At 54.4% G+C, this 12,835-nt stretch overlaps 1 protein-coding gene across 1 annotated transcript; it reads right to left on the reverse strand.

Moving 5' to 3' along the window:
* Nucleotides 1–5,248, reverse strand: NKX1-1 (NK1 homeobox 1). The gene is made up of 3 exons (XM_030007970.1): nt 4,774–5,248; nt 632–834; nt 1–528 (listed from the first exon to the last, which is right to left on the reverse strand). Exons 1-3 carry the CDS (start codon nt 5,246–5,248, stop codon nt 1–3), a joined length of 1,206 nt encoding a protein of 401 aa, XP_029863830.1.
* Between the last annotated feature and the right edge of the window lie 7,587 nt (nt 5,249–12,835).

The following is a 12,835-nucleotide window of genomic DNA, read 5'->3' on the forward strand; positions in this document are numbered from 1 at the left end:
TTATAGGTGCGGGGTGTAGAAAGCCGGAGCGCCGTAAGTCTGCGAGCCCAGGACGAAGGGCGAGAGGACGGCGGGGCTGGGCAGGAAGGGCAGCTGGGCTGCGCACACCAGCCCGCCGGCGGGGTGCCCGGCGTAGCTGCCGGGGCCGTGCATGGAGAGCGGGTTGCCCATGGGCGGCGAGTGGCTGAGGGGGCTGAGCCCCCCCGGCAGAGCCCCGCCGCCCAGCCCGCCCCCGGCCCCGCCGCCCCCGCCCCCGCCGCCGGTGGGCGCGCTGGTGTCGGCGCCCGGGTTCTGCTTCTTCCACTTGGTGCGGCGGTTCTGGAACCAGATCTTCACCTGCGTCTCGGTGAGGCTGAGCGAGAGGGCCAGGTTGAGGCGCTCGCACACCGACAGGTACCGGGTGGACTTGAACTTGTTCTCCAGCGCCACCAGCTGCTCGTAGGTGAAAGCTGTCCGCGCCCGCCGGGGCTTCCCCGACTTGGAGTCCGAGCCCGTCCGCTTTCTCTTCGGCTTGGCCTGCTGGCCCTGCTGCCCGGCCACCGGAGCCGGCGGCTGGGGCGGCGGCGGAGGGGGCGGCGGCGGCGGCGGCGGCGGCTGCGGGGGGGGCGGCGGGAGGTGGGACGCCGCCGGCCTCGGCCGCTTCGGCGTGGAGGTGGCCCGGCTCGGGCTCGCCGGGGACCGCCGAGCTGCTGCCGGTGCTGCCGGTGCTGCTGGTGCTGGTGCTCTCCTCGCTGCACAGCTCCTCGTCGTCCGGCGGCTCGCTGTCGGGGCTGCGGCTCGGCCGGCTGCCGTAGTCGAGGTCGCACTCTTCGGCCTTGTAGAGCTCGCCGTCCTCTGCGGACAACCGACAGCCGCCGTTAGGCCTCGCCGACCCCGGACCCCCCTGTATGTGCGTGTGTGGTGTCCCCCCCCCCCCTCCCCGGTCCCGACGGGGTGAACGAGCAGCGGCGAGGAACCGGCCCCGCGGGGCTCGGGTTGACCCGCCCGCCGCCGCCACCCCCGCTGCCGTAGGGAGAGGGGTGCTGGGGGGAGCGGGACCCTCTGCCCTGCCCGGCTCCCCCGGGACCCTCCGCCCGCGGAGAGGTGTGTGTGTGGGGGGGATGCGGCCGGTCCGTGCCCCCCGCCGAGTGAACGGCCGGCCGCTCGGCCGATGGCTGCTGCCCTGCGCCGGGGATGGGTTGGGGGGGGGACGAGGCGAAGAGCTGCTCGGAAACGGCCGGGATGGGGGTCGGGGCAGCCGCCGAGACCGTCCCGGGGTGGGGGGGCGCCGGGAAAGGGCCGTCCAGCCCGGGGAGGCCTTGCCAGCGCTGCCCCTTGGCAGCTCCCTATCTTCGGCAGGAGCCGGCACCGAGACGTGGCCAGGGCAGGGGATGCACATCCCGCACCCCCCCCCCGCTTTCCCAGCGCCGCCAGTGCGCCCACAAAACACTCAGGGGCCGGAAAGGCCTTTGGGAAGGCAGTGGGGGGGGGTCCCCCGCCGTCCCCGCCCGGGCCGAGCCAGCCCGGCTTTGGCAGCGGGCAGCAAAGATGTCACATCGCTTTTAACGGTTTTGGCGGCGGAAATCTCCGCATCGATGGGAGATCCGCTGGTTTTTTTCGCTCTGGCGTTTTTAACCCTTTCTCCGCCTGGTTTGACCTCTTGTCACTTCCCGAGATGGAAGTATTAAAGTGGAGTAAATACTTGTATTGATTAGCAGAGCAGATACAAACTTAATTAAACTCATTTTGTGTAATGTACAAACTAGTTAACGGTCATTTAATTTATTTGGGTTTATATTACGCTCCAATTAACGGGTCTCCATCGGAGAACAGGGTAATTATCCGATATTTAAGGCTATTGGACTTCTGCTGACGGTTCTGTCATTACGAAGCCTGAAAGCAAATCGCATTTTCCAGAGAGCCGGCTCCTCCTGACCCCGATCGGGGGCTCGGACTCCTCCGGGGGGCAAATCCTCTCCGCGGTCCCCCGCCGCGGGGACGGGGATCGTGGGAGGCACCGGGGCCAGGTCGGGGGGGGGGGGGGGCAGAGGCCCACAAATACCCTCTTTTTCAGCCGGTGCTTCCAGCCACTCCTAAACTTCCCTCCGCTCGGAGCTGCAACGGGGGTGCAGCTCCGGGAACCCCCTAAACCCGGGCTCCTTTAACTTGCTCAACCGGGATATGCAAAGAGAAAGTGAATGGCTCATCTGTCACCCTTAGCCCGTGCGTACTTTTTTCTTCCTCAAAAATCTGAACGCGCTGTTGCACCCCAAACTTGGTCCATACCCTAACGCCGGACACCCTAAAGCCCGTATACGAGATGAGGGGTGTTTTCAAAAAGTGCGGTTTGTTCGACGAGCTGATTTCGACTAACGTCGGGTAGGGCTGGCTCGTTAGGAGAAAAAGGGGCAGAGAACTTTATTGGAATCCTCTTCACCAGGAAAATATGCCTTGATAATTCGGGGTTCATCAAGAGTCCTTTCCAGCTCTCTGGTCAAACCGGCGCGCAGAAAAAGCAGGTGACGGCCGCCGTACACCCCTGTGAACCTGGTGATATTTTCCCCAATCTGACACAGTGCGTGCGGACGAGCATCCTGCAACCTGTAGGATCTGTTATAAATTGCAGCGCGTAATTTTTTTTTTTTTTTGCAACAACAATTTATAGATTGTGTAGATACGCCTGCGGGGCAGATCTGGGGACTGAGCGCAACGCCAGCGCACATCGCTTTCGCACGTACTGGTCAGGGGACGCGTCGTTGGTATTTTAGAGTTTATTTTTTCCAGTAAACTCTAGAAAATCCCAGCCGCGGCTCAGCTAAAATTGTCTTTAAACAGAAAAATGCAGCGCGAATACAACTGGCGAAGGAGATTGACGCTGGAGTTGCGACTTGGTTTCTGCAAGACGTTAAATGTTATTTTAATACGGAGTTTTAACCGTTATTTTTAACATTAAATGAGTTACATTAACGAGCGGTGTGCGACAAGCGCTGTCTTCACTCTGTTTGCCAGAAAGCCTTTGCATTTTCCGGGTGTTGGTACTTCTCTGGCCAGAGCCACTTTTCGGAACACTTCTCCTAAATTAAACCACGGCTTGAGCTAATATTAATTACGATGGGGAAAGGGAGGAATTAAATTTCATGATTTTTCGAGCAGTCCCAGATCTGTTGCCATACCATTAAGGCGGTAGGACCGAAGGGCTAAATGTGCCAAGTGTCCGGGGAACTTGTCAGCAGGGGAAGCAAACCTTTTCGTGATGCCTCCAAATATATTTATTTTTAGAGCAGTGATAGGGTCGCATTTCTCTCCTTGTCTGGAGATAAAAGTGTGAGATTAGCGACAGGCTGACCTCGTCAGTCTTTCTGATCGCCCAGGTCTATTTAGTATGACAAAAGTCAGATGAGTTTAGACGAATAATTACCCCAGCTACGCGCTGCTTTTAAAAAATCTCCTTTGAATTCTATTAATGTCCCGTTCCTGCTTTTGCTTTTGAGATTAGAAATGCGTAAAAGGCCGGGGCTGGAGCAGATTCCAGACCTTTTTCGCTGCCTAATTTTAATGGAAAGAGTCGTGCTATAGCGGGATTAGAAAGCTCCGAGTCCTCCTCTCCCGCCCCAGACACCGAGAAATTATTTTTCCCTCGCCGAGAAGTTTATCCCCCGCCGCTGGCCGCCCCTTCTCTCCCCTCTCAGAACACAGAAGAGCTGTAGATATTTTTCACAACTACCGTCTTTTCCTGGAAACCCTCCGCTGTCCCCAGAGTCGCGGTGTTTAGAGGTGAGAAAGTTGGGATATTTGGACCCAGAAAGAAAAAGCAATCTAGAGCCTGGGTCGAATGCAATTCCCGATCAATAGCGAGCCCTAATAAGTGTAATAGGTTTTAATCGAGTAATTATCCGAATTTTGACCCTATAATTTAGATGTTAGGGAAGAGTTTGCAAGGTGCTTGAAAGAGATATGCACAATTCGATAATAGGATATCGATCCAGGCAGTCCTACATGCCACTCTGGGGCGATTTCCCCCATTATCCAGCCTCTTTACGCTGCTAAGCACATTTTACCTTAAATGTAATCGAAGGAATTTAATTGTTTTTCCAGAGATAACCAGCATTTTGTCACAATTAGTCTGATTTGTCCTAAAAAAGCCAAGGGGAGAGAGAAAATTGAATCTGTCGCCCAGAGCAACGGTCGGCAGGCTGCGGGGGGGCGGGGAGCGGGTCTGGAGGCTGGGGAGAAGATACATAAAAGTCATAAATGCCTGGGGAGAGCGAGGCGAGGTGGGGGTACGGAGAGAGGCTTTCGCATCCCCGGCCCTCCGAAGCCCCAGTTCCAGGAGCCGCTTCCAAGTTTGCCGGAGCCGGAGCTCACACCCCCGGGCTGCCTCTTCCCGGCAGGAGGAAGAGGATGGCGGGACGTGTCCCCATCCCAGCCGGCCCGGCACCCCCGGGACTGATCCTGCCGCTCCCGGGGGATGCACAGGTCGAAGAGCCCGGGACAAGCGGGGCTGAGCGCAGGGAGCGGAGCCCCGCCGGTGCCGGGCCCGGTGCGGGGGGGGGGGGGGGGGCACGCCGCCAGCCCCGGCCTGTCCCGGGGTGACGGGCCCGTCCCCCCCGCTCCCTGCCGTCCCCCAACCGAACACCGTTTTCCACCTCTTTACATCCAGCTCCCGGGGCTGCCCGCGGGGGAAGGACGGTCTTTCCAAGCATGCATTCCTCGGGGAGCCGGGTGCAGCCCCCCTCCTCCTCCCTCCCCATCCCGGGGGTGGGGGTCTGGGACCCCCCCCCCAGACCTACTTACTGATCAGGTCAGCGGACTTCTTGCACGCGTCGAAATCTTCGGCGAGAGCCTTTTGCTGGGCCAGCTCCGTCCCTGAGTCCTCGGGCTTATCCTCCGCCCCCAGCGGGAACTCGGAGCCCACCGATTTGTACAAGACCGCGCACTGCCGCCGTTTGCTGTTGAATTTGTTAGGGTCCAGGATGTCGAGGACGGAGAAGGAGGTGGTTCTGTGCACCATGGGCAGCGCGGCCACTGCCCCCTCTTGTCCGGGGGTGTTGCTCTGGTTGTCCCCTTGCCTGTCCCTATTTCCAGGGCAGGAGAAAAGGGGCAGCTCGCCGCCGGCCGACAGCCGCTGCTCCCCATGGCTGTCCATGCCTTCCCCGTGCAAGCCGCAGGGCTCCCCGCCGATGCCAGCCGCGGCTGCGGGGGCTGTCACCGCCGCGGCTGCCGCTGCCGGGATGGAGATGTCACCGACCTTGTCTCTGCTCACATTCATGACTCTTTGCAGAGCCCCTCTCCGTTGCAACTTCTCCCCCCCCCCCCCCTCCTTGCTCTCTCTTCCCCCCCCCTCCTTCCTCCGGCGAAGTTGAGCTGGAAACTCCTCCCCGGCCCCCGCTCCGGCTCAGGGGCGAGCCGCTGCCTTCAGCTCCCCGGGGCTGCGCTGGGTCCAGCCGGCCGGGAGCCTCCGGGGGAGGCAGGGAGTCACAAGGTGATGCTCGGCTCAGAGCCTCCGCTCAGCTGCTCCTTCTTCCTTCTCATCATCCTCACCAGGCTGCCCAGGCGATCCTGGCCCCCCCCTCCGCCGACCCCCCCCCCACCCCCGCACACATACACACAGAGGCAAGGCTGTATCTTATTTATGCATTCATATTTAGCACTGGATTGTAATTGGCTACAAATTAATCCCTTGCCCATAATAGTCTGTAATCTTCATCACTGGAGGAGAGACACGGTGAAAGTGTGTGCCGGGGGGAGGGGGGCAGAGAGGGAGAGAGCGAATGAAGGATGGTGTTGGCTGTGATATACTTGGCTGTCAGCTCTGTTTCAGCACACCTCCACTCATCTGGAAAGCATCTAAATAGCCTTATTTGGAGAAGTGGGAGGGGATGACGCTTTCTTTTAAATAATTGCGGGATCAATATAAAAAAGATATTATACACAGAAAATGGGAACTTAAGGTCTTCCATCCCTAATAGTGGACTTAGATGATCAAAAGGGGATTATGTGTGTGTGTGTGTGTGGGCCCAGAGGTGTCAGCCCCCAGCACCTGTTTCCCTTCCCTGCTGGTTTTATTAAATTAGAACAAAAGGAGAAAATTATAGACGGAGGTTTAGTGGTTGGAGCGGGGCTTGTGTTCGCAGATACACACGCGCTTCTCTCTCTCTCTCCCTTAGCTAATTAATTAAAATTAAATATCAAATGTAAGTGCCAGGAAAGTGCTGGAAGAAAATTAATACGTTTAAACGGCACAAGACAAAACACGACGATCAATAAATTCTGAGTAACTGGGAGAAAAGGTCTGTTCCCTCCCGTGCAGGAGTAAAGCAATAACCAGACCCAACTTCCACTTCCGAAAAAAATACTCTCTTATTAAAAGTGGTTTTAATTATGGAAAATTAAGAGATAGGAATAAAAGTTATCTGCCAATTATAAAACCCCGAATTTCTTCCCCTACCTAATTTCCTTCCCTTTCGTGTATAGCCGTGTGTGCTTTGATCATATCAATTTCATTCTTGTTTTGGACGCTTCAGTCGCTACTCAGTTTGAATTAGCTGCCAGGAAAAAAAAAAGGGGGGGGGTAGGAAAATAGAGAAAGCATAAAAGGAAAATTAGATTTTTTTTGTCTTTGAGGCTGGTGACACATACAAGGACAGGTCCTTTGCAATTACCGCGGGCAATGATCCTTTAGAAAGCAGAAATTAAAAGTTGGGAGAAATAATGGGTAAAACAATCAGCTTGTAATTTTGGTAGGGCTTGGACATGATTAGTCCATCAGCGGGCTGGGCCCAGGGGAGTCCCGCTGAGCGGGAGCCCACAACAGCCCCCGCTCATATATTATACACCAGCCCTTAGATTTTAATCAGACACCACAACAGTGTCCTTTCCCTTTTATGACTTTATTATGCTTTATCTTTAAATTATAAATCACCTCCTGGGTTGAAATGGTATGTATAATCTCTGATCATGTGTAGGTAATTACCTCTCCCCCTTTCCCTGACCTTACCGACAGGGCTGCCACGAACACACGGCGAGAGCGAAGTTTTAATCTGCGTGTCCACACACTTACACAAACACACACCCATCTGTTTGTTTGGGTGCTAGCAGCTCCCCTTTCCCTCCTTCTCCTCCTCCGGCCGTGCCTCTGATCTCATCTCTTCTTTCAGATAAATTTGCCTCCCGTTACTTCTGTCCGCGGTTCCACGATATTATTTATGAAAAGTAGGTGGTAGTTTAGGTAGATGCCACTGACTTGGCTTCATCAGATTTGCTGCGGTAGTCGCCTGCATTTCCACCTTTTTCGGAGAAAATGGGGTTTTTGGGGGGTGGCGGCGGTAGGGATATTTTTTATTCCCCGGGTCAGTACATCTTAGAAAAAAATTTATCCTAATTCTAATTAAATCTCTGTGCCCGGTTGCTCGGGCAGGGACAGTTCTCAAGAGTGCGGAGTCCAGAGCGGCTAAATTAGCACAAATTCCCGGGGTTGCGCCGGGGGGTTTGGGGGAGAAGGAGCCACATCCCCAGGGAGCACCCCCAAACCGGGACACCTCCTGGTCACCCCGAAGTGCTCGCAGGCACCACCGGCCCCATGGGCACCGAGAGACACCCCCCCCGGGGGGGGGGGGAGAGTTGGGGGGACACAGCAGTTATACTGGGGAGGCAATACCGGGCCCCATCCCGACGGGACCCCCAGCCCGCCCGGCGCTTTTGTTTGTTGGCGGTTTAAAGCGAGTGTTATAAAGATGTTCTATTGCTCCTAATCACAATTGATTGTCAATTAGAGCCTCATTTGTGCAATCTCCATCCATCTGCCATCTCTGGTTATCTGTTCACCAGAAAGTTAGCGCTGATTATGGAGCCCTAGATGAGTTGTGACATGTAATATCTCTCTCGTGATCGGGCCGGCTGACCGGTCCCGTTTCTCTCTCCGGTGAAGACAGTCCTTTCTATTTTCCTTGCGGGAGGGACGAGCAACAGCCTCGCCCGGGCGAGCGATTCGGGGAGACGCTGCCTTTCGGGACTAGCTGGAAGGGGTGCTGGGGGGTGAGGGGCTGGCAGGGGAACCCCCAGAAGGGTGGCATGGAAGCCGTGCAGAGCCAGGTCCCCATATTTTGGGCCCGGACCCCTTGCCTCGCTGGGGCAAACTCCCACGGAAACGTTTCCTTCTCCGAAATAAATAGAGAAACACACGGAAGACCCTCGCGTTTTTACAAGCCTCCCCGCCGCAGCGATAGTTATCTCTGTAGTTAAGCTGAATTATACCTGCGGGGAGGTGATATTTCCAAAGCCTGGAGGCACCGGTGGCCAGAGCATCTCCCGGGAACCGCCGGTCCCTCCGCCAGCCCGGGCGGTCCCCACCGAGCCCCGTGTGCCCCCCCGGGGGACCGGGGGAGGCCTCTGCCCCGCCGGGACATCCTGGGGATGTCGAGTTTAAGGACGAGCTCCCATACCCTGGTTTTGCAAGGACAGGGCAGGGAGGACACCCCCCCCCCCCCCAGAGGGCTGTGCCCCAAATCCCACCGGTGCCAGGGCACCCCCCCGCCCCACGGGGGAGGCAGGCCGGGCACCCTGCGGGGACCGGGGGTGCCCCCGCTGCTCTCCAGCCCCTGGCAGCCTCCGAAGCCGAGGCCTGGGGCGGTTCGGAGGGGGTGCCAGGGTCGGAGGGGGGGTGTCCCCCTCTCTCCTACAGCTACGAGCGGTTTTCCACCTCGAACTTAATTAGTTAATACCGAATTTCAAATTAGGTTTCAGCAAACTCCGGATCAACGAACTATCCTTTTTTTTTTTCTTCCCCTTCTTCGTGGTTTTTTGTTGGTTTTTTTTTTTTTTTTTGACGGTTCACCATTCATTCCCGTCCCTGGGGAGTGTGGAGCTCCGGGTAATTAAGGGCATTTATCGCCGCGGTAAAACAATTTAGCAGCCCTCGCTGCGTCGAGAAGGTCACTCCGGTGGCTGCACCAGGCGCAGAGCCTCCGCGTCCCTCCGCGCTGCCCGCAGCCCCGGCACAGCGAGCTCCCGCCGGCGCGGCGCTTTCCGCGGCCGCCTCTGCCCGGCTGGGGGGGGCCGGGAGGTCCCTTGGGCTTCTCGCCTTCCCCATTTTGTTGCCAAACGCAGTCGGGCTCCAAAATTCATCTAGTCCTGCTTTGAGTGGGTTCCTCTCGTATTATTATTATTATTATTATTATTATTATTATTATTATTATTATTATTATTATTATTATTATTATTATTATTTTGCGCCCCTGGCAGCGTCCCACCAGCCCCTGCCTCGCACATGGTTCTTGGTCTCATCCCGGTTTTGTGCCCCGCGAGTGTCTCGGCTCAGGACAGAGCTGAGGAGCGGGGACAGGCGGTCACCCCGGGATGCCCGGCTCTCCCTGGGGAGGTGGGACAGCCCCTACCTCCCCCCTCCGAGCCAAAATCAGGGAATTAATTAACTCTACCCACGAAGGCAAATGATTTAGGGGAAAAAAAAAAAAAAAGATTCTGAAGCGGATCTCGCCCTCTATCAATGCAGTGTCAGGTCCTCATAGTAGAAGATTTAAAAGCCCTGGGGATTCCAGGTTAGGGTAGTAATGAGCTTAATTGAGGTTAATGCTTCCTGCACAGCTCCTTGATTATTAAATTAATATTATCACACACATGAATCATAATTAGAAGTTTAAATAATGCTCTAGGGGAATCCTCGGAGGATCTATTAAACAGTTCCCTTCCCTCTCGCCGGCTCCCTCCCAGCTCCCCGGCAGCCCGAGGGGAGCCCCGGGGGCGGCCGGGGATGGGTGCTGCTGGGGGGGCGGACACGGGGACAACGGAGGGAGGGAGAGATGGCCCCGAGTGTCACCTGGGATGGGTGGGGGGCAGAGAGAGGGGCAGGGGCACCCACGGTCCCTTGTCGCCTTCAAGCCTCAGCTCGGCTGTTCCCCGTTTAAACAGCCGCCCCCCCCCCCCCCCTAATTTGGGCGTTTATCTCCCAGCACCCGGGAGTTTATATAAAATACTAATAAAGTGCCTGGTTGTCACTTATCGCGCCTGGGATCGCCTCTGCGGGGGCTTTTTCACACACCTCGCGAAAGCCGATCCGTTTTGCTGGCAGGAGGCTGGAGGAGCTCCGCCGAGAGCATCCCCCGGCCACCCGCCGGGATGCTGGGCAAGGTGGAGGGGGGACGGGACAGCGGGGAGGACCCCCCCTCTTCCCTGGGTACCAACCCTCAGCTCCCCTGCCCGCGGCTCCAGCCCCCGGCAGGGCCGAGACACGCGTGGGAAGCAGCCTGGGGGTGGGGGGGCCAGCCTGGCTGGGGGAGCAGAACCCCCCCTGCCTTCTGCCCCCCATTTCCCGAGCTGGGGTGCTGCACCGAGAGCTGCACCGTCCCGGTTGCGAGGCACCGGGGACACACATGTGCTTCAGGGACAAGCGGCTCATTTATTTTTAAATTATTATTATTTTTATTTCTAACGAAAGGTTGAAAGAGGGGTGGAAGCGGTGCTGGAGGGGGCACACTCAGCCCTTCTGCGTCGCGGGGGCCATACGTGTAAAGGAAAAAATAAAATAAAAGAGAAATCAGATGGCCAGCACGCAGGCAGCTCTCGCTTGCTCTCTCTTTCTCTTTCTATTTATTTTCCTCTCTGTTGCTGAAACATATTGAAGGGGGAGAAAAAGGAAACATTAAGATCAACTGTGAGCCTTGCCGACGGTTTAACGATTTCAAATGAGCTCTGACTCTGGTGAAAATCTGACAATTACCCATCAGGATGGCAGATGATGGTTAAAATTACCAGAAATCAATATTCTCACCGGGTGTCCCAGCCTGATAAGAGAGACCAAGACAATGTTGACTATTAAAGTCGACAGCTTGAGATATTACACTATTAGTTATGCTATTTTTAATAATCTATAATATTTGGGCTATAATTAATTAATTATACGGGTCAGATAATATCTGGGGCTGGAATGAGGTCTGAAGGGTCTATTAAGGTTGGTAATGAGAAAGGAGAAATCTAATCTAAGGACGAGGAGCCGTGAAGGAACAAATATACAACAGACTTCAGATAGAGCGAGAGGGAAGGAGAGGGGCTATTGCAGACTCAGTGCACACACCTCTGCTCTTCTCATCTCCCAGGCAGAGGGGCTGCCCGCGATAGCATCTCCCCCTGCTCCTTTATGCGGGCACCTATCACTTGTGGCAGAGGCCTGGCTCTCGCTGAGGTGCTACGGTCCCCGGGAAGCTAGTGAAGGAAAAAAAGATTTGACTTGTATTAAGAAATTCACGCTAAAAAAAAGGAAAAAAACAAATAAACCGTGGTAAGTCGTCCATCTCCCGTCATTCCCCCCACCCCAGGAGCAAGTTTCTGTTATTATTGGGATGTGGGGACTTTTCAGGCAGTTATGAAGTTCAATCCTCCCTCCAAATAATGCTAAGCTCCTCCTTGCGGGTACAGTTTCTGACATTGGCCGTGGCATCTGAACAGCTTTGGCGGTGCCCGGGGTTGTGCCGTTATTTAAGATGTATGCCTACATCCATGCACTAATGGCACATGCATATGAGCGTAAATATCAATGTCTATGAATACCTTATATACGGATACTTCTTTCTGTGGATACACACATTTAGATAAGGAATGTGCACAAAATACACACGTGAAAGAATAAAAACTAACTGCATTGTAATGCACGTATGTAAATATATCTATTTATCTATCTTAAAATGTTTGTGTGCATTGCATATATCAGCCACATAAAATGGCTTTATTCCCTTCCCTGCAAATGAACTTCAAGTCAGACCCTGTGAATTATAAACTCTCTTCTTGCTCAGCGTTACTAACCAATATTCTAGGTGTGACACTCAGGGCTTTACCTATTTTACATCGATTATAAACATCGCCGCTTCTACTGCTACCATAATCCTTTTTCTAGGGGTATATTATTTATCATATTAGTTCTACCCTTATTACTTACAGGAGGGTGTGTTGAACAACATCCTTTCGTACAGAATGATGAAAACCACATTTTCTAGTTATGCTTAGATTAGCCAGGGTATTAATCCTTTCTTTTCCCAAGTAACATCTTAATTCCATCATTTTCAATAGGCCTCTCTTGGTCGTACTTCTCTCAGCACTCTACCTATAAGATAGTCCTTGTTCAGATCTGGAAACCACAGAAGTATTAAAAAAATGCTTGCAATGGCAGAGATCCTTCTGGGAAACTGTTTGTTATAGTTTGTTGGGATTCAGTCCTTCCTCAACTATTCTCTGTCATTATTTGGAACCCAAAGCAGAGTCTGCAGAAGACGCCAGCAATAGGCTGACGTTACCCTGCCCTATGTCTCCTTTGCATCCAACACGGATATTTCCCTCTTCTTCCCCAGCCAGTGCCTAACCAAGGCCGTTAGTAAGGCGATGAGGTGCTAATTGAAGGCAAACCTGAGAAGTTGCTAGATGGACATGGGAGACACAACTTCTGCAGGCACTGCTCACAGCACCTTCTTAGGCAGGAGCAACCCTATAAGCAAATGAAGGTCCTTCTCCCACCAGCCCAGGAGGAAGGGAGAAAAAGAGATTCTTCTGTTTCTTTCATTGTTTTTATACGTAAAGGAGTAAATTATCAAGAAGATCTAAATGATTTACTCTTCATATTTAGACAAGAGGTTAACCATACTGCCGGGACTTAGCAGTTGTGACGGATTAGTGAAAATGTCCCCAACTTGTGTGGATGGTTGTGTGATTTTAAAATGCTGGCAGAACTGGGGAAGCATGAGTGTGTGTGGGGCAGCTGGTGGGAGGTGGAACTGAGCCTCCAAGTTTTTCAGTTCAGGAGCAAAGCTAGAAGCCAAAACACCAGCCCTATTAGCTTAATTGTTCAGTAGAATAA

Source organism: Aquila chrysaetos, chromosome 1 (genome assembly GCF_900496995.4).
Source record: "Aquila chrysaetos chrysaetos chromosome 1, bAquChr1.4, whole genome shotgun sequence".
NCBI lineage: Eukaryota > Metazoa > Chordata > Aves > Accipitriformes > Accipitridae > Aquila > Aquila chrysaetos.